The 22,956-nt window shown below is 39.3% G+C and overlaps 3 protein-coding genes across 12 annotated transcripts in view; 1 reads left to right on the forward strand and 2 right to left on the reverse strand.

The window, feature by feature from the left end:
• Positions 1–18,302, reverse strand: part of LOC126922214 (uncharacterized) — a 34,080-nt gene extending 15,778 nt beyond the window's left edge. For 3 of the 7 annotated variants that reach the window (XR_007712678.1, XR_007712679.1, XM_050734594.1), the window contains exon 1: positions 4,681–4,793. Coding sequence is in view for 4 of the 7 variants with exons in the window: in XM_050734594.1 (XP_050590551.1) it covers positions 4,681–4,743 (63 nt within the window). In the remaining 3 variants the exon portion in view is untranslated. Of the gene's footprint in view, positions 1–4,680; positions 4,794–8,302; positions 8,330–17,634; positions 17,827–17,961 lie in introns of those variants that run through there. The other 4 variants (XM_050734585.1, XM_050734592.1, XM_050734590.1 and 1 more) reach the window with 3 other exon arrangements.
• A 139-nt stretch (positions 18,303–18,441) lies between these two features.
• LOC126922299 (ribonuclease P/MRP protein subunit POP5) lies at positions 18,442–19,486 on the reverse strand. Its single transcript, XM_050734788.1, has 4 exons — positions 19,268–19,486; positions 18,939–19,084; positions 18,668–18,837; positions 18,442–18,580 (listed from the first exon to the last, which is right to left on the reverse strand). Exons 1-4 carry the CDS (start codon positions 19,285–19,287, stop codon positions 18,464–18,466), a joined length of 453 nt encoding a protein of 150 aa, XP_050590745.1. The 5' UTR covers positions 19,288–19,486; the 3' UTR covers positions 18,442–18,463.
• A 38-nt stretch (positions 19,487–19,524) lies between these two features.
• LOC126922232 (FGGY carbohydrate kinase domain-containing protein) lies at positions 19,525–22,930 on the forward strand. 4 transcript variants are annotated; one of them, XM_050734649.1, is made up of 12 exons: positions 19,525–19,699; positions 20,042–20,184; positions 20,250–20,398; positions 20,481–20,592; positions 20,669–20,906; positions 20,977–21,104; positions 21,301–21,483; positions 21,569–21,776; positions 21,840–21,990; positions 22,071–22,145; positions 22,231–22,508; positions 22,583–22,930. In XM_050734649.1, exons 3-12 carry the CDS (start codon positions 20,303–20,305, stop codon positions 22,668–22,670), a joined length of 1,557 nt encoding a protein of 518 aa, XP_050590606.1. In that variant the 5' UTR covers positions 19,525–19,699; positions 20,042–20,184; positions 20,250–20,302; the 3' UTR covers positions 22,671–22,930. The 4 variants fall into 4 exon arrangements, with proteins under 4 accessions (XP_050590606.1, XP_050590603.1, XP_050590604.1 ...); XM_050734646.1 differs by having other exon boundaries at positions 19,528–19,699; positions 20,042–20,398; XM_050734647.1 differs by lacking the exon at positions 19,525–19,699 and adding an exon at positions 19,703–19,798 and having other exon boundaries at positions 20,042–20,398.
• Positions 22,931–22,956: the final 26 nt, after the last annotated feature.

Genomic DNA, 22,956 nt, shown 5'->3' on the forward strand with positions numbered 1-22,956 from the left:
AAAGATGTAAAATATAATTTTTCATTCGCGACGCCTAAACGGAAGAAGCAACCAGAGAGTATAAAAATTGGAAAAATCAAAGACGAGAAGACGTATACGATCCACTTGCTACGAGGACATCGTTGTTTCGATCGTGAAGTTTCGGACAAGCCTGACGACGATACTCATTTCCGCCCAGACGAACGAGGATTCTTTATATGGTCACAGTATCGCGCACGAGGAGCGGATGCGTTCGTTCCTTCGTTAATTCAAGGAGGAGCCCGGTGGAATCGAGGGTCGCGCCGCCATTCAGCGCTTTCATCCGCCTTTCTGACCCAGCTTTCCGTCGACGCGGTGCAAAGGTCGCCAGTCGTAATGGAGGTCAACCGGGGATCGTTAGCTAAGTTTCTTACTGGAGAAAGCACGCTTTGCTCTTTATTAAGACCATCGAGGGATTCGAGAGAAAGAAAGAAAAGAAAAAAAAAGATCCCCTCGTCTATTAGCACCGTGCTCCGTTACGCGCAGTTCCACGACTGAACAAGTCGCTTTCGAGAATGTGAAATTAGTTGGGCGTACTCGAGAGGATCCACAGGAACTATAGTTTACGTTCTTGCAGCACGCTTCAACATTTCTTACGAATAACAGCCTCTTTTCTTTTCAGAATTCCAACTAAAGACATTTTTCTGAAGAAAGTTAAACTAGATTATGTTACGATGCTTTTACGCGTTAAAAGTCGTGTACGTTTTGACCTTCGAACGACCTTTGAATCATCGCCAAGCGACATTGAACCCGACCAAGTTCGAAACGAAATTTTAAATTCCTATCGGAGATAATTAAACGTTTCTCTTGCGGTGTCCTTGACACCTCCGACTCCGCGATTTTTCGTAATTTCTTTAGCCTAGATCATCGAACATTCGAGAAATTGTGGAATCGAAGGTGTCAAGGACGCTACAGGAGAAATTTTTAGCTGCCTCTGACGGTAGCTCAAAATTTCCGTTAAAACTTTATCAAGGTGAATCAAGGTGAGACGTTGACGCTCTTGGGTATATTAACTTCCGAAATATAATTTTTCTACGCTCTGTTTGATACGTACGAACGATACAGAAGAAAAGGAAGAAAGGAAGAGCCAGAAGCAGGCAACGAAAAGAGCGTTTGGAACGAAAAAAGGGGTGGAAAGTCGATCGGTGCAGATGCAATTAACAGTATACAGCGAGACGAATAGAGAATTCTGAACGCTCGCTAAAGTTCTACCCTAACTCGGTGAAACGTATGCCCGTTAATGAGGACACGTGCACCTCTTTCAGACGGACAATGCTGACGCCATATACCGGGTGGTGCTCGCGTATCACCGCTCGATTATATTGTAAATATTGACTCTTTGCGAAACTTTGACGAAAATTCCATTAGTGAAACGGGTCGATGTAATTGAAACCACCGTTCGCGACATAATCGAAAGAGCACGTGTCGCCCATCGATAGCAACCAAAGACACGCACACACTATCTATATACATAGATAGATAAAAAAAGAAGAACGAAGCGTGTCTATACCAAGAATCGATCCAATTGTTATTTTCCTACTATTCGACTGTCTTTGTCATTTTAAAATTCTGTCAGCACCTTGTAATTTTCTTGTAACGAGATACGTGTACCTTGAAATTCAGATGAATTTGCAACGATCTAGGCAGATTATAATCGAACGTATTCGCAAACGTAAATCTGTCTATAAATACATGCTGCCAACTAAGAATCCCTGTGCGATTTTTTAACATACAGGTTCGTGAAAGAGACGAAAGAGATTAAATTCAGATTCGTTGTGCTATACAAGGTGTACCCGCTTCAAGAGCGGACAGCTGGCGCAAGAGCAATGAAAAAAGTTCATACGAACCTGTGTCCTGTCTTATCTTCGTAGAAGGTTCTCGAAATGGCTACTCTCGGTTCGTACGTAAGCTTGCAATCGCCATATCGAAGAATTTCGCAGTCTTTCCAAAAAATTCCACGCGCATGTCGAACAATACACACCGGGTATAGCCATTTCGAGGATCTTCTGCGAGCATAAGAAAAGTTGCGAATTACCGAAACGCGAAAATGGCTGTAACCTTGAAACGAGGTCAGATAGGACATATATTCGTAGGAACTTATCACGATACACCCTGTATATTCGTCATATTGCATTTTTAATATTACGAGACGTATAATAATTCCAGCACATGGCGTGTCGTTAATTCAGATAGTAGTCGAGCTAACCGCAATGCGGTTGAAACATCCCTTTCCTGATAACATTCAACGAATTATTCGCGTCGACGAGTCTGAAAGCTTGCTTGGTCTTATCGAAGCAATGTCAAGAATACGCGTGGATCCGTCTCGTGTTACAAGCCAATTAGCCGCATCGGAAAATTCGAACAAACTTTCCGTCGCTCGATAAAAGAATTCTAATATTCCAACCTTATGTATCACCCTATATATCTACGAGCCACTTACTACCGTCTATTATACCTTGCGTTTCACACATTCCTAACGAGTCTGTTCTAATTGCTTTATACCCAATTACGACCTTTAGAAAGGTTCTAAAAATTCTAAAAGATGCACAACGATTGTTTTTATTCCAATAAAAGATTATTAGATGCGTTTCGTTTCTATAAAATCTCGCGATATACGAGTATACGCATTGTTGAGTATCTCGAATCGTTCAGATCCCACGGTCTCCAAGAGTAAGAGTATCGCACGTTTCGTATTTAGATCCGCGTTTAACTCAAAAGCGAACACGAGCTGCTGTACGTGTACACGGGCAGCGAATAAGAAGAAAAAGAGCTGCGTTGCAGCTTGCAGCTTGCAAGCTGTTCGGATCGACCGGCTGGGAGCGCGTGTTTTCCACGGATTTTTGCGCCTCCTCGTCGACGCTCTCGCTTCAGCTTCCGTTCGTTTCTCGCGTGAATTCTCAAAGGAGTCTCTTTGCCGCCGCACCGTTTGCTTCGAGAACTCAGAAACGAAATAACAACGGTCTCGCGGTCTCGTGAATCTGGGTGAAATCTTTCATTCTTTTACTCGTTCGATGAAATTTAATCGGTTCGTAAAAATCCGATTAAACGCAAATAGAGGTAAAATGTGAAACAGAGAAGAAAGGAGAGCGTAAAAACGGTGCTAAGAAGAGAATTAGCCGTTTGAATCTGAACGAGGTTCAAAGGATGGTGAATAATTCGAAAGTGGAAGGGGAAAGAACCCTGAACGAGTAATTGATCCGTAACAGGCTGTAGCGAGAAAGACAGCTAACGAGATAAACAGTTTGTCGCAACTATATCCAATTCGAACCTCTGTTTTCATAATAAAGTCTCACGAGCGAAAGCAATGATAAAGGGATTTGCGTTGACACGAGTCAAAGAGATTGCATTATGCGGACGATGTATAAGAATGGCGACAAGAAAGATCGTGCAGGAAGCCTTTTATGCAATTTCGTGCCGCGACTCGCACGAAGACGAAACCAAATAAGGTAGCAGAACGTGTAACGCGAAAACGTCGACGGCGATCCATTTTCGTTCCGTCTCGTCCTCTGTGATCGTCGATCGTCCCATTTAACGATCCTTCGTCCCTTTTGACCTTTCGATCGGAAAAGGAAAACGATCTATGCCTTTCAAGATGTTTCGCTTTATCTTCCAACACGATAGATCGAATCCATCCTATTCGATTCGTAAACTTCCGCGTTCCTCCGCGAACAATGCATAGAATTTCAACGTTCTTCATCGTCATGGAAAATTGTTTCATTCGATAATCGATAAATAATTTGAATTCGAGTTACGTAAAATTTGCATGGCTGCGCATGAAAGTACTCCGTCATTTCGACGTGCAAACCAGCAAGGTGAAATTATTTCGTTATGATTCATGCCACGAATTCTATTCTCAACTACAGGACGGTTCGAATGTGACGTAATAGTTAGACGATATATTTAATTCCAAGCGAAACAAAAAATTTCATCGTTTTACACGTATGTCATAGAATAGCACATAGTACGTAGAATTTATTTAATTACAGGTACTGACGAGTGCCGGTAGAAATTATGTTGTGTAATTATATCATTATCTCGCGATTATATGCTTCACGATATTTCATAACGAAGAAGAAACACGTTAGATAACCGATAAGCCCTCGAGATCGAGAATGCCTCGATTTTCCTCCACGGAGAATTCATTATGCCGCGATATCGAATTCAAACGACCGTACCGCTCGTTCGCTTGTTTCCCAATTTATAAAGTCCTTTCTCCCAATAGTCCGACCGTCATAATTATCTTGTTAATCGTATTTAACATGCGCATTTCTATTTAATCCTTGCGTCAACAATTAATTGCCCGCACATAGAAACATATTTAAAATATTCCAGTGAAAATATCGCACAACCGGTCCGGATCCATCGCATTAGCAAAATAAACATTTGTAAGATAGTTCTAATTCAAATAAACGGCAAACGATAAATAAAACGCATTGCCTTTCGTATAAGTGAATTTAATTCATAATTCGTAATAAACTCGAATCTCTGATATCGTAAATTTTGTTGGCAAATGTTTATTCCGAGTTGAACGCACGGACGAACGCGCAGAGTGATTTTCTGATATTTGTATAAGATTATAAAAGTAACGAACGGTTGTCAGAGGAAATACAGAGGCGAAAAGTCTGCGGAAATACCAATAGAAAATGAATTATCGAGAATTACCTTGAAAAAAGAGAAGATCCGGGGAGCAAGCGAATACGAAGCGATTCGTTCGGTGGTCGTCATAGTGACTCCTCTGCTTCTCGAGTCAACGAGATCGAGAGTCGCGTCAGAATTGTATTTAGGGTTGCATTTACGCGAGTTGAATCACCAGAGATATTGATATTTCGCTGGTAATATATTTATAAATAAGCTACAGGCACAGTTACAGGGATTTTACCGTCTTTTTCCGAGCGAATTGATTCAGATTCTAGTTGTTGCTTGGATCGCATCCAACCATTCTGACCGTGTCGAATTCTACTCGCGTGTATTCCTGACTGAATTCGCCGGTAGAAAGTCTCGCTAATTTAGAAGTTTGCTATTTGTGGAATTTCTTATCGAATGGTAAATCGAAAATGCTAGTTGGAGAAATAGCAAAGCGACGCGCACAGGGTGACTTATGGATTACCATAAAATCTGATTGTAAGTAATTACCTGGATCGAACACCTAGTTGACAACGAACATTATGACGAAGAAATATATAACTCCATTAAAATAACTTTATTGTGCGTTTCGTTGACGTTTAGTGTCTGTTTAAATGGTAATAGCTAATAAATACTTATATTCGATGACTTGTTGACTTTTTTCGGGCGGTCGATGTTGAAAAAGGCCGATGTCGGAAGCTGAATATGTGCAGTGGAATTTTGCTTATGAATGCTTGAATGAACGCTTATGAATGAATATCGCGAGTACCGATATTATTATCTTCACACCTGTCGAAAATATAACGTCGAACACCTACGATAACAACGGCGAGCAATCCAAATAAAGAAACAGGAAACGTTAGTTGGCAAGTGTAAAATGTAGAGTCGTGTTAAAGTACAAGTAAACATATTCGGAGCCTGTATAAATAAACATGCTGTCAGGTAAATAAACAAATATTCTTTTTCTCGTTTTTTAAACGAACGAGTCGGAAAGAAAAAAAGGACCGTGCAGTTCATGATGCGATATCGACGAATAAAAAATATCTATTACATCTAACGAACCGATTCAAGCGAGATCCGTCAAACTTTTTTCTAACTTTTATTTTTTATCGGGCAAAACTTCCAACGCCTGTACCGTAACAGACGTCTACCAACCGTTGTACAAAGTCAACCCCTCGATTCCACCCCAAAAGATATTCGAATCCTTCCATCTCCTATATGTTCCAATTTCTATTCTACGCGTGTACGTCTACCACACAAGGATCGCAATCGACTTTGATTCTCGGGAGAATAATCGAGATAGCTAGTGGCCGTTAATCGACGATTGCACCACCGTGTATCTGATTTGGGCACTTTCTCGCGCTAGGAATCAAGAGCGCGAAAGCGACATCGATCCTCCGCCGCGCCACGCCGAGACGAGGAGACGAAGAGAAGCAAAACGACCGGTGAGTCAACGATCCTCGCGATGATGCGAGCCGTTGCATCATCCGCCGACGAAAGTTCGGACTACGTCCAAGACGTGACCAAAAAAGGCAACCACGCGGATCAAGCGTGCAACGAACGATCGAAACGCGGTTGCACGTCGCGCGCAACGTCCACAGGAATTTGTCCAGCGAATTCTACCTATCGATCACTGCCAGGCAAAAAGAGATTAAAATAGAAACGGACTGATATTATTCGACGACGGGATCGGTGACCTTAGTCTAGAGAAAATTTCGTCGCGAAAACCAGATGGCAGCGTACAGCGAGTTTGCATTAAGCTGGTGGGTACTCGAGATAGTCTCGAGTAGCTTCCGCGAGTTCTCCTATTGAAACGATATGAAACACGGAACATACGACGCGCGCTGTTCGCTTGGAGTTGATGCCACGATAGGATCATCGCGTTTCGCGACTTCCTTTCGAGAAAAACATCAATTTTCTTTTATCGTGGAACGTGATTTTCACTCTTCTATCGATTATCTGAAACTTAAGGTAATTGTGGCTTCTTTCGATAGCGCGGTTCGATCGTCCTGTTACGACGATACATGAGAGAAGAAGAGGATTAAAATTCTTTTATGGGAAAGCTTTAGATAAAGGGTGTACGGTAATTTCATTTGTATGCAGCGGTGTTAGATCATGGGTGGATAGTAGTAATTGGTTACGTGATTAGAAAGAACGATCCTCGCTGCTAGTAATAAGTTAGAGCTAGGTATTTTGTATGCTCGTAACGTTTGCAAAGAAGAATCACGATCAAAGTATATCGAGATCGATTAGAATTTTGAATCTGACCTTTCGAATTTCCCATAATACCAAAGGGTCGAAGTTCACGGAATATTAAAAGATTCGCGAGCGAACAAAACGATCGAACAAGGCGATTCGTACCGTGGATTAAAAAGAAAGTTTGTACGAAACTCGCGAAGCAAGCGCGAGAACCGATTCTATTGCGCGTTCTCGGTGCCCGTCGTGCGAACCATTAAACGCGACTGCGATGCCGCTGCGAGATTCTTTGCATACCGGCTGGGCCGCGTATCGTGCAAATATTATGGCGAGGTCGCAGATGGCCCGACAGAAAACGAGCAAAATTCCGGCCAAGTCGACGCGTCAAAGGTGAACGCTTCGGTGCCAGAAATAACCAACCAGCTTCTTTTTATAATGATCGAGCTGCGTGTCGACGGTACGTTCAACCAGAATTTACATACCTACGATGGAAAACCTTTGGCATAAAGCGGCATAAACGCACAAACGTAAATCAGATACGAATTCAAGCTGCCAACGCCGCGAAACTACTCTTTTCTAAATCTTTCGTAGACCGGTAATCTGTCGCGTAACCGAGTATTTTAAACACACGACGGTGTACGTATAGCGCAAGAAAGTTTTCCAACAACCACCGAGATCTTTCTCGTAAGCAGCAAGTGGAACCTCAAACGCAGTTCGTCATCGTGTCTTTCGACTCGAGCCGACGTTGCTTCTAGCTGCCTGACCTACGGCACTGAACGTCTATTATTAGGTAGCTTGCGTTTCCTCTGACTTCACCGGGATTGCGGTGGAAAATGAGACGCGCGAATTTTGTTCCTTGCGTGACCTTACGCGATCTTTCTGATCGCGACGCGTTAATTAGATCGACCAGATAAAATTCAGCAGCGATAGTCGACGGATCGCTCTTCTTCCACCTCTACCTTTCCATCTGTTTCTTTTCGCGCGTCGCGTACCACTTGTGCGCGCGTTGGTTACCAATGTTGTTTTGCGTATTGGAGCATATACTCCATATACTGTGTGGCAAATTGCAGCATTTTGTAGACTCTAGGATTTCCTCGCGATATAACGTTCACACTCGTTCGAGCGTTCCAACTTTGACTTTACTTTCGACTTTTCGCATTAGGAATCGAAGGGCTTGCAACGATAATCGATCAGCCTCTACGCTTTAATCGAGGAGGAGAAAGAAAGGTACAAGGTTTCGTATCGGAGAAAACAAAAGTTCGTTACTCCGACTATAATAAATATTTGTAGCACGAAAACGATCCAGTTGGTTCGCAACTTTTGCTTGGTACAAGTTGGTCGGTTTGCTTCAAGTACTGGAAAGTAGAACTACTTGCTTCGATCGCTACTTACTTTGCAATTGACACGGTATCGTAATCGACTCAACTAACCGCTAGAAAGATCTTAAATCAAGGAATTAACGTACATCGTACTGCATCGTGCCTTATCGCATCGCGTCGCGTACCCAGCACGCCACTTTGTCGCACTTTGTGTCATTTATGTCTGCGCGCATACATACGTAGCATACCTTCCTCGCACATACACGAATTTATACACCCAATTTCACACACGTTTGCTAGCGACGTATTTTTCGATTACGCATACCGCACACGTGCGTTATACGCGTCGCGTAGTCTGCCAGTTAATGCAGATCGTGCGAATCGAAAGCGGTCGCAGACTCGCGTTAATATTTCTGCTCCACGCGTTCGATGACTCAATGACGGTCACATGGTGGGGTGCCCCCCTCGTTCGAGCAATCTTTGTGGGGTTTATAGAGGGGCGAGCGTGTGGAGGGCCACGTGTGCGAGCCAGATAAATCTACTCGCGTTAACCCTGCCCGTTTTCATCGTATTTACACACCATGTACGCCATGGGTCAATGTTACCCATCTGTACCACGATATAATACGATATTCCCAACCATAGAACGAAATAATAAATCCGTGGACACGGTGGCTGCAAGAAACGTCGTCGCCGCATGCCTATCCTTGTTTCTCGATAAACCTTCTACGTTCGTCGTAATATCAAATTTTTCCCAGCAGTATGAAACAACTGCCAAACAATGCTTGGGCCTAATTAATTGACACGTAGATGTTACAATACATTTTTTAGTTTCATTTCGTTCTTATTGTTTTTTTTTTTTCTTTTTTTGTATTAGCTTACAATTTACAGGAAGCGAAATATCGTTTAACGTGATAAACGACGAACGGAGTTCGTGAAATCGGCGGAGAAAAAGGATCGTCTTGTTGCAAAGATTCAGGCGGGAGGAATTCGTTCCAGACTGATTTACGCAGTGGTGGACGCGTAAATCTGGAAGCGTTAAAAGCAGAACGCTTGGAGGTAGTCGGTAGATGGCAGACAGGGATATACGAGATCCGCTGGAGCACGCTTTCACGGACATTTTTCGTGCGAAATATACGCGCTTAACTCTTTCGAGGAACATTTTGCTTACAGCGAGTACGAACTGAAATTTGGAATTCGATTACAGAGTTTCTAAACGTTCGAAGAACGATGGCTCGTCTCTTTGGTTTCTCGATTATTTGAGAAGGCGGAACGTCGTTTAATCGACCGTGATATCGAATACTTGACGTAAACCACGCTCTTCGGTAAACGTAAAACTGGAGTGCACTCGTGTCTTCGAGAAAGAAGAGAAACCTTAATTGGAGCGCGTGAGTACACTCTCTGCTGAGACCAAAGAGAAGAGGGGAAGAGAGGAGGTCGAAGAATATTAATAGCTAAATATAAATATAAAACGATAAACATCGTGTTTCCAGACGTTCCATATTAATAAAGATTCAAGGTAAGCAGTTGAAAACCGACATTGATAAAATATCTTGTACGCGAACGAAAGAATATACTCGTACGACTATATGGTTTATTTAAACTCTTTAAACCACTATGTAGTTCCCACGATTCATTGTGTAGTTATTTGTTTTGGAAAAAAACGTACTCGAGTCACATTCCACCCAGTCTTCTCGACTACTCTCGTAGCGTAAAAGATTTTATTAGAGAAATTGTTCCGATCAACCGTCGATAAAAGTGCCAAAACTTTGGACGTCGCAGACGAAAAAAAGCGAAACTTTGCCATGGTTTCCTGAGATCGGACCTCCCTCGAGCTATTTACGGATTGTATTTAAAGTTGTCGTTAAGGCGTACGTTTGATCGTGACAACCGACTCGAAGACACGCGCGACCGAGTTTTCCAGTTTCGATCAACCGAACGTCGAATCTTTCGTTTTCTTCCTACTTTCCTCTCCTTTTTCTTCCCTCCTCGCTTTTGTCCTCCTTTCCTTCCTCTTTTCTTCCTCTTTTCTTCCTCTTTTCTTCCTTTCGCCCTTCCATTCCGATTCATCGGCATACGATGTATTTTTATACGTCGATAAAATTTATATCGATCACGGGATAAAAGCGCATCCATCCTATAGTATTCAGCTCTATTTCTTCCGAATTATAGACTCGCACGTGCGTGTAAGCAACTATCATTGATAAATCGCGAAAATAATTACACGAAAGGTCGCAGTATCGATAAATTACGAGAATAATTACACAGGGTACAAGAGTAGCAGGAAATAAGAAGAATAATTGCACGGAACGATGCAGAGCGGGTGTCTGCGGCGGCGGTCAGGTCAGCCCGCGTAGAATTATTTGAACGGGACGGTAAATATATCCACGAGCCGGACGAGCGGATGCCTAATCCAAGTCGTGCTCTCGGAAGGGGGAGAACTTCTGGCCGGTTCGTCAAACGAAGAAACGCGACTCTGCATTCTGCAGAGGCCGTTTACCGACAGCTTTCGGCCTCGAGCTTATTGTTAGTTAGAGACCCAGCCATGATAATTCATCGCCCACGTGGCCGATAGAAATAAACGATTCGCGCCAGAGAACAGCTTTTGCCTACATTAAATACCTGGACTGGTAATCGAAAGGTGTACCATCGGATAAAAGGATCCGTGGAACTAAGGAGTGGTGAAATGTTTTATCGCGAGCCTGTTTGTCGGTGAGTGCGCTGAGGATCGTTCGTTCGATATTTTTATCTCAAGTATCGAAGAGATGCGTTCGTAGAGATTTGTAGAGATTTTAGAAAGTATTAGCGAGGAAAAGAGATTTTTGATAGTCGAACGTTGAAAAATAGCTAGCTACTTGGATGTACTATCGTTAACTTCGCTAGACTTCAAGTTAAAAGATCTACGATTTTAGAAAATATCGTTTCATCTATCTTGGAACGTAGACTAAAGAAATACACGTCTATCGTGATACTTAATTTTCCTACGACAAACCTACGATACTCCAAACGATAATCGCACTCTGCAGAACCAACATCCTGATGTAACGCAAGTACTGCGTCTATGTAACAGGTATGAAACTCGAACGTTACCCCTCTAAAACCCTGGCTACAGAAAGCCTGAAAATACGAAAGACCAAACACCCTGCGCGAAAGCCCATAGGAGACGAGAAATGGAGGAAAGTCTCGGGAAAAGAGCGTTTAAAAACCACGTAGTAGTTGGAACAATGGCGGTGAAATGCGGCTGGTTTTCAGCTTGCACGGTGGACAATGGGTCTATATCTCTCGCGATGGAAATAGTTATTAGACGAGGGCTCGCAAGTGATCTTGATTGTCTTGATACCAAGACTCCCCCACTCTCTATTCGTGCATTATGCAAAGTACCTTCCGCTCGTATTATCCACGGTTTGTTCCCATCGTTGTTGATCGTGGCCGGAGAAAGCGTACGAAATCGCTACGTTCGCGAAATAACGTGGAACGGTACGTATATAGAGTAACGTAGGTGTGCATAGCGTTTTTCCTTCGGTGTAAACGCCGGTACACTGTTGAACACGCGATTCTTATGCAAGCATCCTGCACATACTTTGTTTACAGTTAAACGAGATGCATTTAAATATGCCTCGTTGATTTAGATAGACCGGATCCTGCGGTTCTTTTCGAATAAGGAACATCGTCGACCTTGGATATGCCAGTGGAAGAACGTTTCGTATCGTGGCTGGCTGTAATGGAGAAGTTTGCGATTTATAGGCTTCGTCTTTTCCTTCGATCGAAGAATAAAGAATAGCCAAGGTAAGGACACTTTTTTATTCTCGGAATAGTATAATAGTAGGTAGAAGATCTCTTGATTCGGTACATAGTTTCGGACGATTCGTAGAGAATTTTTCATTGACGGTGAATATACGTGAATATATGTGTATGCTTGCGGCCAGCATATATACGTCCAAGATTAAAAGCATTGTACGTAGAAATAATATAGCAAGGTATAATACAACGGTATAAAAGACTGTAATAACGGTTGTGAATAGAATCGAAAGCTGATGAAACGTACTTAAACTATTCGCCAGTGATCTGAGAACAAACGAGTTTTCGGTGAATAGAATCGGGATGAACATGCATAATTGATTTCTTTTCTCCAATACTTCGCAATGAAAGAAAGTCCGTTACAAATAAAACAAACCTCGCAGTTACTGTAACATAACGCAACGTTACGTTAACACGGAGATTCTAGTCCGACGTAATATTGGTCCTTAATTGATCGATATCGTTTGCGGTAACGAGTACGGAGGCAACTGTGCCAGATCCAGCCGCGTTTCTCGTATGCACGCGCGAGACTGTAAATGACAACGGATACGTTGGTCCTCGAACGGCCTATTAAAATAATTAATTTATGGAAAGAGACGAGAAAACGTGGGACGGGAAGAGCGTCGCGTCGCGTCGTGCTGAATTGTACGCGTGGGCTGTACTCTCGAACGCGTGCACGCGTGAAAAACGGTGACCCTCGATCGAATTCGCTCTCAAACAGCGACCCGTTATTTCTGGATGTTTCTCGATTAAGAATTTCTATTACGGAATGAACGTCATATTTAATACCGAATCTTTATATTTGGATGTTTCAAATATGTGACAGACATTCGTTGGAAATACGTTCACTGTTCAAGTCTTTGAAACGATTCTTTTCTATAGTAGGCGTTCCGATAAACGATAAAGCGCGATAAAAATGAATTTCTGTCTGTAAACATCGTCGAATTCGTGATATTTTCTAGGTCCAATTTCACGGTAATTTATCACGACATCGAAGAATCCATCTATTTTTCAATTAATTCTCTTACTCGACTAGATATTTTTTTATTATTTAATTTATTACAAAAATGCTTGATATCTTTTCGTACATTTGCTTCGTCGCCATTTCTCTCTTCTTAAATTCGAAACTTACGCAAAATTTGAAAGAGGGATGGTTTTTCGTTACTCTTCTCCGTAGGAGAAGATGGGATTCGAGACAATGGCGTACGATATGGCTAACGCGTTATATTTGGCAAGAGGAGTGTAGCACGATTCTTTATGCCATAGACCGTTTGCCAAACTCGCTGGTCGTGATTCATTCTGAACGTTCGGATTGAAAGTTTGCGACCTCCCTGACACATGGGGTAGAGAAACGCACGGCGACACGGAACACGGCAGACCTGGCAATCATTTAGATTGGAAACGTTGGAAATATTTGGGAATATTTCGCTTTGCATTTTATCACGCGAGAATTTGAAAAGTGTTTCAGTGACGATTAATCTACGAATATCGAAAAATATCTTCAAATTCTATACTAAATTCTCTCTCGATTTATCAAAAATCAAATAGAACTGTCGATCGCTATTCGCGAACGATTCGACTAAAGCAACTTGGAATCAATCGCGTAATAAATGATTCTCACACGATCAGAGAACAAATCGCGAACCATTACGAAATTGAAAGATCATAAAATTGCTTCCACGAAACGCCAAGTCATGAGAGTATAACGTTAACTTAAATCACACGTGAAAAACTGATTACGTATTCTAATCAGCAATTAGTATCAAGACATCGTGTCGCGTGCAGATGAAAAGATTCATCGTTGGGAGGAAACGCTGGCACAGTGGCTAAAAGAAGGGAAGAGCCCGTTTCCTTTAGCAGGCGCGCACTGTCGCGTCGTATCGTAAATTATTCTCGTCTGGCGTAAACATTAAACAAGTATCGTTTAGAAGCGGCGTGGCCGGCCGAAGGAAAGAAAGAAGGAAAGGAGGAAAGAAGGAAAGAAAGTTCCACTTTTACCGCGAGCTCCTTTTACTCCGGCTCCGCGAGTCTTCCAGTCGTTCCTAAGTTTCCTCGGTGTGCCGCGATTCAATTTGATTTTCGCGCTCTTTTTCTGACGACCCGACGTTTATTCTCTCGATACGTACAAAGGAATTAGTTTAATCGTGAAAGAGAAACGCGTCCAGAGTGAAAGACGCAAAAATTAAATAAATTAAATAAATTATTGTATATCACGCTGCAAATAAAATGTGTTGGATTATTTCGAGTATAGAGAATTTTGGAAATGTCAACCTGAGAGAAGATTACGAGATTGTATTGCGAATAAATAGTGTATTCTAAATACTGGAAACGACGATGAAGGATATGTTAAAGAAAAGATATTGGAAAATTGCGTTATTTAAAAGTAGGAAAATGTGGGAAATATTAAACGCAACGTGTTTAGAACCTGTATAGAAAATTGTTTAGATAATACCGATACGAAAAGGAGGATCTTTTCGTAATACTGTAACGATGCTATAGAAAGTGTGTCGTGTTCTTTAAAGAATCACCGAAATAATAGAAAAAGCGGCAGAAAGAAAGATAAAACTGTGCAAGGACTTGTAAGAGGAGGCGATTTAATTGATTTACGTAATAGAATTGGTCCGCCGTCGAAAGCAATGGAGCCTCGCGTCGTTGAAAGTGGAAAGTAATTTCCTTACGTACTTTTTACCTTACGTATTTTTTGCTATTTCGTCTTATTTCTGTTCCACTTGCTCACCACTGTGAATGATATACGCTCTTCAAATAAATTATCATGAAAGCCATTCTTTCGCACGCGTGAAACTAATTTTTTAGAGGCAAACATCAAGTTACGAGCGTTAAAGAAATAAATAATTACCATTAACAAAATTATTGATACGTACTCGAGATTATCCCGATAATAATTTCTTTACGAAAGAAAATATTAATATTTCAATCACGTGACTATGTTCCGAATTTCTAGAGCACCTTGTATACGTTGTTTTCAACGTTCGCCTAAGGCGTAAACGACCACTCTAAAAAGTAGAATAATTAAAGGTAAAGAATGGTTGACTGAAGGCAAGGTATGTTTCGTTGTATTCGACGACCTCAAACCGGCGTCAAAATAAACGATATAATCTGCAAATAACTTCGCTTTCATGAGGATTACGTAATGGTCATCCTTATGCCCTACTTGCGATACGTTGCAACAGACCCCAGAGTTTATGTAATAAATGGCGAAAAAACATCGACCGTATTAAATATTCTACGTTCACGACCGTCTAACCGTATTCTTATTTCAAACGAATTGGCGGGAATTTTAAATTGTCAAATATTCATATCGCTCGGTAAGTAAAATTTTCAAAAATGTAAGAAAACCTTTTTCATTTTTCTCTATGCTTTCTAATTGCCTAATGGCATCGAAAGACACGAAAAAACATTCTATAGCCGGTTTTAATGTTTCGTTTCCGTGTTCGTTCCAACGAGAAGCACCAGCCGTTATATTAAGCCGTTTCAGAGGACGTTATCGCTGACGATTACACCAGCTTATCTACCCTTTTCACAGAGCAGCACATCCTACTATGTAAACTTAGCCTAATGAATAACCTCCATAGAGATCATAAAATTATTTGTGCCCGCGGGTCACGTGTGTTTCGATCTTTCATGAAATAGATCATTCTACCGTAATTATCCACTTGCATGTTTCTAGCTACGAAATAATTCAGATATTGGAAATTTGATGAAAATATCGTACTTAAGAACGTAATCTTACCAACAATTAGAATAGAATCGAGTCGTGCTTGGTTTAAAATAAAGTATTTTTTTATAGTTATTGGATATTTACTATCTGTTCCTCGTTAATAGAGTGACTAACTAGTAAATAAAATAAAATATTAAATACATTAATTAATGAATCTAATCCCACAGAATGGCTATTTTTACGTACGAAAACACGTGTCCAAAGTTGGAAAGTAAAAAAAAAAAAAAAAGGATTGTGCTAAAAATTGTATTCAGGCAATTCGGCTCGAGCCTGATGACCCTGTCGCTCGTCTACCGCTACTCAACTACAACGGGTTAAAAGCGGATAAATCGACAAGACGGAAGGCATTACCGTAGTCGGTGAAACGTGGGCGTGTAGTAGACACGGGTTAACTGACAAATCGATAACTTCTTCAAACATCAGAACTAAACGGGTGAAGGACCTTTCTCCGACAATAGGCGAAACGCAAAAAGATCCTCGATTGTCGCATAGATTATACAATACAAGGTCCGCAAGAATGTTAGTACTTATAGAATTATCATTTTTATTAAAATAAAATTTGATACAATAATCGATTGAAATGGAGCAATAATAAAACTGTTCTCGTCTCGGCATAGAATGCAGTAATTTTGTCAATAAAATTCTTTAACATTTTATTGTAATAAAAAATTCCATTTTTCATGTCATGTACGAAGACTCTCGTAGACAGCTGTACATTATTCGTCTTATCTCAATATCACGAATATGCGATTCGATATATTATACATATTTGCAATTGAATATAAAATAATCAGATAATTGAGATCAGGGAGTTGATGAATTGAGCTTAGAATGTAATAATCATCGTTATACTACAACGTTTGGTATCTCGCGTATATAGTCAAGAATAAAAGAGAAGAAGACATTCGGTATACTTTACTCAAAAAGTGAAAATCTGCAAAATCATGGTTTTGCCATAAAGCAGATTCGCTACGTTATTACATTGACGATAAAAAAGATCAAACTCCTGGTCGACAGCATGACCGCGATATTATTTCTGACAGAGCGTATTGTAATCCGGGGAACACGCACGAAATGGAAAAAAAAAGGTCTAGATCCCGGCCAACTACGTATGCTTAAGAGCGGGAATGACATCTGCTCGTACAGCTTCCGAGAGGACTGCGCAACGCTCGTAAACGATTTCCAAATAAAATACTCGGGGAATCAAGCAATTAGTTAGATGTTTGCTATTTCTGTTTCGTCGCCAAACTTCCATTTCAAATTTCTAGCTTTGACCACCTGGCTAATTTTTCTTTTTTGCAATCTTTTCAGAATAACCAATTTTCAATGTTATATTCATAGAAAATTTATTTGAGTATAATGATTTTTTGTCTATTGTATATGTATAGAAGCTGAATTTTCAAATACCTGCCATTTTGTTTCTTTTGATAGAAATTCTGTACGCGTTAGTCGTCGGTTCTAATATCAGATCTAATGTTAAGATTAAAGATTATCTTTTTATGATTGTAAAATTAATTATTCGCAAATGGGTTTCATATAGATACTCAAGAATATTTATTCTTTTCTGATACTCGTTCGTTTCGAAAAAAAAGTTTATGCGTGTTTAGATCGTTATCACGGACATCGCTCAATCCTACTTAAATCAAAATAATTCCTGTTGTTTCTATATTCCATATATCTTATTGCTTATTCTATTCGCGAAGAAATAAAATCTATCTTTAAAGGGTGCGACGACGCCACTGATTTTACGAATCGATCGTTCCATTCAACCAAGTGGTGAAATCCTCCAACAAGATCCGATAGCCAGTTAAAATGCAAACAAAAGGGAAGAGAACGAGAACCGGACGGATTCGTATCAAATATATTCCGAGTGCATCCCCTTGAACAGCGCGGTAACGAAATCGATAACCTATACAAGAAGGGCACTGCCTTTTTCCTTACCTCGACCACGGAAATGTTTGATCCGCGTTCAGAGATGAGAGGAGGTACCGTTGTCCCTGTTGACGTTTCTTCGATCTCGATACGTAGCACATTTACTTCGATTTATTTACGAGTTGACGAGGCCCGTTAACGTCGAGGCGTGCCGGTCTGATCTCTCGTTTCGCGAATTGCACTGTCGACGAACGTTCAACTCTGAACAAACCGAACAATCGTACAATAGAATCGTAATAGGAGAAAATGCAGCGTGTGTACGTTTCTTTTGTTTCTTTCGTTCGTTGAAAATTATTGTATGTGCGATTCGCGAAGTAACTTAGCGAAACGACTTACAGCTTCTGCTGGTTCATACTGGCCTACTAGTTCTACTATACGCGACCAACGCACCACTTTGAGAGCACCTCCGCGGATCGACTGCCAGCTATATTCATACGAGCCACCGTCACTTTACCCGTGGAACAGGAAAGCGATCGACACTCCAGCAACAGCCAGCGACAACTGGCGACGATCAGCAACGACCCCTTCGCGCACCCTTCATCGACTGGTAACCTCACAGCCAGGACACAGCGGAACGGTAGAACGAGCGACGAATAGGTGGTTGAAACTTTGAAATATTCGCGCGCCTTACCGCGAAACGGTAGAACAGGTGGAAATGCAAAACACGAATTAATATACGCGCTTGAAATCGATTATAATAGGAAACTAATTATACTATTTAACCGCGCTAGTATATATTATGTATGCACGAGAATTAAAGATATTCAAGAAATTATTCCATGTTCAATTTGTACACCTATTTATAAATATAAATACTTTTACTTTACAAAAGTTTATTTCATGTACAGTCTTTCATGGCTGGAGTTAGCGTCATTAAAGCGTTCTCCATATTTTTCCGTTCTGTTTCGGTTTTAAGAGTACCCCATACTTTTTCCAGCTTTTGTTGTTGATATCTCTAAAAAACAAGTTTCAATTCATCGACTCAATTCTGGAGCACGTACTTTTTAATTCTGATTCTGTATGATTTAACAATTTTACTTACTTTGATAAAGAGGAAACAATGTTTCAATGTTGCACCCACGTAAAGTATTTTTACTGATACTAAACGTCCTGCTATGTCATTTATGATTGGGATAGCCTTTAGTAAAAATTTGTGGGGGCCATGTCTGGTTTTCACTAATGCAATTTTTGTATGTATATTGCAATACTTTGCTAGAAAGAAAATTTTATAAAATCGTATATCACATATATATTCCAAATTCAATCTTCCACTTTCAACTTCTACCAATTTCAATACAAAGATTTTATATTACCACTAAAACCAGCTTTTATCGCTGCAACTCCAAAATCACCATACAACTGTTGTACTTTTTGTTGAATAGCATTATGCAAAACCGTAGTTTTTAATTGTAAAGGCTTGTTAGATTTATCACCAACAGTTATTTCAAATATTATGTATCTACGAAAATATGTAGAATTAATTACACAAATTGCACATTCGTGAAAACATAGATTGTAATAAAGTATTTAATAAAAATATATAATAAATAAATAGACATAATAATAGTTTATAATAAAAAAACATAGAAATTCTATTACTGAATTATCAAAATAAATAAACAAATGTAGAATATTTTATTACCTGTTTTTAAAGCGAACCATGGTTTTAGGTTATATGCAATACACTAAAGCATCAATCGCTCCAGAAAACAACACTTAGCAAGAGATTCCATAGTAAGAATATGAACAATTAATAAATTTACGCCATTTAACAACAAAATACTGATATATTGCACATTTTCACAAAATTATAACATACGAAATGGCGCTGCATCCACGTGCACTGCACTTGATTATTCAATAGATAAGGTAATACTAGGTCACTGTCAAACACAGTTGCACACGTGCGTTCAATGTGTGCCATATTTCTAATAATTTTTTCTAATAATGTAATCTTTCGTTCTTTATTTCGAATTCATTGTTATCTTTTGAATGAATAACATTTTCTCCTTTAATTAATTATCGGAGACTTTAATGGAACTCTATATGAAATGTTTGAAAAATATAGACTATGGTACGAGGTAGTACAATTAAACAAGATAATACACGTAGAATTTTTTATGCACACATGTTTCCATATACGAGTTTCCACGTACTATGTCATCGTATTTACGTAATATTATTGTATACCGTTTACAATATTATTTTTTTAGATCTAACTTTTCGATACAGTATATACATTTTGCCCTATATTTTTGCAATTTAATTCTATATTGCTTATTTAATGAAAAATAACTTTTTTGATAAATCGCTTTTCGTTCTTCGCATTTAATCTAGAATAAACTAGAAGAGAGAAGCATATAGTAATAAGTTATTATTTATATTGCTACTGCTTCACTATTTCTTATTATTGCAGGAGTTATCTCAGGGTCATGTAAGATTAAAAAATATGCCTGTGATTACGCTAAAGCTTCACTGATAATGGTTATGTACTCTTATTTGCAACTCATAATGATTCTAGCTGAAGTAGAGCATTCAGTTGGATTCTCTTAGTGAAAGGTACAAAATTTACGTGCTGGTTCCAAGGAATATAGACATGGATTACTATGTGGGTGTTGATGTAGGAACAGGAAGTGCTCGAGCTGCTCTAGTGTCTTCCACAGGAAAGATACTGAAAATGACGACATGTCCACTTGAAATTTTCCACCCCGCTCCTAATTTTTATGAACAATCATCTGATAATATTTGGAGTGCAGTTTGCCATGTAGTAAAGGTACTAACTTCAGCTGAATTAATCTATATTGTTTATAATAAATTCAAATATCTATACATAATTTATTTATTATTGTTTGTAGTCAGTTGTAGCTGATATCTCTGCAGAATATGTACGGGGTATTGGCTTTGCTGCTACTTGTTCATTGGTAGCAATTGACAAAACAGGATCACCAGTCACAGTTAGTCCAACAGGTAAATTAACAAATGAATTGCAATTCTTCTTTCAATTGCACGAAATGTTTGTTTACCAATGGAATTTTTATTACAGGTGAAGATAAACAGAATGTTATATTATGGATGGACCATAGAGCACAGAAAGAAGCTGATTTTATAAATGAACAGAATCACGAGATGCTTCAGTATGTAGGTGGGAAAGTATCGTTAGAGATGCAAACACCCAAAATGTTGTGGCTCAAAAATAATCTACCTTCATCTTGGAACCGCGCAGCACTGCTATTTGATCTGCCTGATTTCTTAACCTGGAAGGCTACAGATTCTGAATCAAGGTAGCAATATTATTGTATGCCAGTACAAACACACGAATATTCTATTTACAACTTTCTAATCCGATTTCAGATCTCTATGCTCTTTAGTATGCAAGTGGAACTATAGCGCTGGTCCTGATGGTAACAATAAATGGGACGAAGAATTCTTTGAACAAATTCATTTAAAAGATCTTAAGAAAGATAATTGGAGGAAAATAGGTATTATTAATAGTTCTGCGTAATAATTGAAATTATCTCTATATAGGTAAACTCAAATCGATTATGTTGGACGAAAATTATTTCGCTTGAATCATATAGCTTTTTAGTTAACAAGTTAACAAAAGTCTCTTTTATGTTCAGACAGATAATATGAAAGTATTACTTTATTTTAACAAAGAGAAATATTAATACGAAGGTAATGATGTGAGGACTCCGGGCCATCGGGTTGACCAAGGATTGTCGGCAAAAGCTGCTTCTGAATTGGGACTCCTAAAACGAACAGCTGTGGGAACATCCCTTATTGATGCACATGCTGGAGGACTCGGTATGATAGGCTGTCGTGTACCCGGTGTATCCCCTAAATTACAAAGTAGATTAGGTATGCCTAAATTTTCCTGCTATATATTACTTTTATTCGTTGCTTGTACGTTCCAATTTTTTTAGTTAATCCCTTTGATTTGCAGCATTAATTTGTGGCACATCAACTTGCCATATGATAGTTAATGAGAAGAAACTTTTTGTTAGTGGCGTCTGGGGGCCATATTTCAGTGCCATGATTCCAGGAATGTGGTTGAGCGAAGGGGGGCAAAGTGCAACTGGAAAATTACTCGACCATATAATTGATACCCATCCCGCAACGCCAGGGATTTTGAAAAGCTTAAGTGGCAATAAGTAAGTTAAAATAAATTCGATATATTCGTAAACTCTGTTATTGTTTGTTATGTCATTTTTTAGACACATACAGCAATATTTGTCTGAATTATTGCAAACGATAGCTGATCAAAAGAATTTGGAAAATGTTTCATACTTAACAAAAGATATTCATATATGGCCTGACTTTCACGGAAATCGATCTCCTTTAGCTGATCCGGCACTGAAAGGGATGGTAATCACATTAAATATCCTATTACCAATGCAATACCTGTATATCTTTCAAGATAAATGTTTTAAATGGATATCACACAGATTTCAGGACTCTCTCTATCCGTTGATCATGAAAACTTGGCACTATTATACTTGGCAACGATACAAGCTTTAACGGTACGTATATATGTATGTTTTACTTCATCTGCCTATACTTTTTTTTTTTTATGTAGAAAATTAAATATTCAATATTTTTTAACAGTATGGTACGAAGTATATTTTGGAAACGTTAGAAGCTGCCGGCCACAAAGTAGAGACTTTATTAGTTTGCGGTGGTCTAAGCCAAAATCCACTATTTACCCAAATACAGGCGGATGTATTAGGTTTACCTGTACTATGTCCTATAGAAAAGGAATCAGTACTGATAGGAGCTGCGATTCTTGGATCCTATGCAGCTGGGAGGTTCAATACAGTATATGATGCTACACAAACAATGGGAGGATCTGCAAACATTGTTAAACCTAAAAACGAATGCTACAAGTAAGCAAATCAGATTAAAGAGTTACTTCAATCTTTTAAACTTATAATACATACGATTCTTCCTTTTTCTTAAGGTACCATCTTCAAAAATATCGAGTATTTCGGAGAATGGTACAAGATCAAATAGATTACAGAGAGATTATGAGCAAAGAATTTTTATAACTATACCATTACAAGCGCTGTATCTGTAATTATTAACGCTATATTAACAGACGTGAATAAATAAAAAAAATATATTGAACAATTATAGAGCAATCTCATAGAATCTTGTAAATAATAAATAATGCGGAGCAGTGCGTTATTTCTTATACATTTTTTATCTAATTAAATATATTTTGTGTACACGATTATTGAAACATATTTTAGTTAACTACTTTACTTTTTATTCTTGTTTGTTATAAATAAAGATATACATAAAAATATTCGCAGAACTTTCTTGCCCTAAACA

The sequence above is a fragment of the Bombus affinis genome, chromosome 11, assembly GCF_024516045.1.
Source record: "Bombus affinis isolate iyBomAffi1 chromosome 11, iyBomAffi1.2, whole genome shotgun sequence".
Taxonomy (NCBI): Eukaryota; Metazoa; Arthropoda; class Insecta; order Hymenoptera; family Apidae; genus Bombus; species Bombus affinis.

Excerpts from the sequence above, each read along its gene's own strand:
- LOC126922299 (XM_050734788.1), bottom strand. The coding sequence starts at position 19,287 with ATGGTTCGCTTTAAAAACAG. Across the intron at positions 19,085-19,267 it reads ATGGTTCGCTTTAAAAACAG|ATACATAATATTTGAAATAA; the intron begins GTAATAAAATAT and ends ATATTTTCGTAG. Across the intron at positions 18,838-18,938 it reads GATAAAAGCTGGTTTTAGTG|CAAAGTATTGCAATATACAT; the intron begins GTAATATAAAAT and ends TTTTCTTTCTAG.
- LOC126922232 (XM_050734646.1), top strand. The coding sequence starts at position 20,222 with ATGGATTACTATGTGGGTGTTGATGTAGGAACAGGAAGTGCTCGAGCT. Across the intron at positions 20,907-20,976 it reads GCTACAGATTCTGAATCAAG|ATCTCTATGCTCTTTAGTAT; the intron begins GTAGCAATATTA and ends ATCCGATTTCAG. Across the intron at positions 21,484-21,568 it reads TAAATTACAAAGTAGATTAG|CATTAATTTGTGGCACATCA; the intron begins GTATGCCTAAAT and ends TTTGATTTGCAG.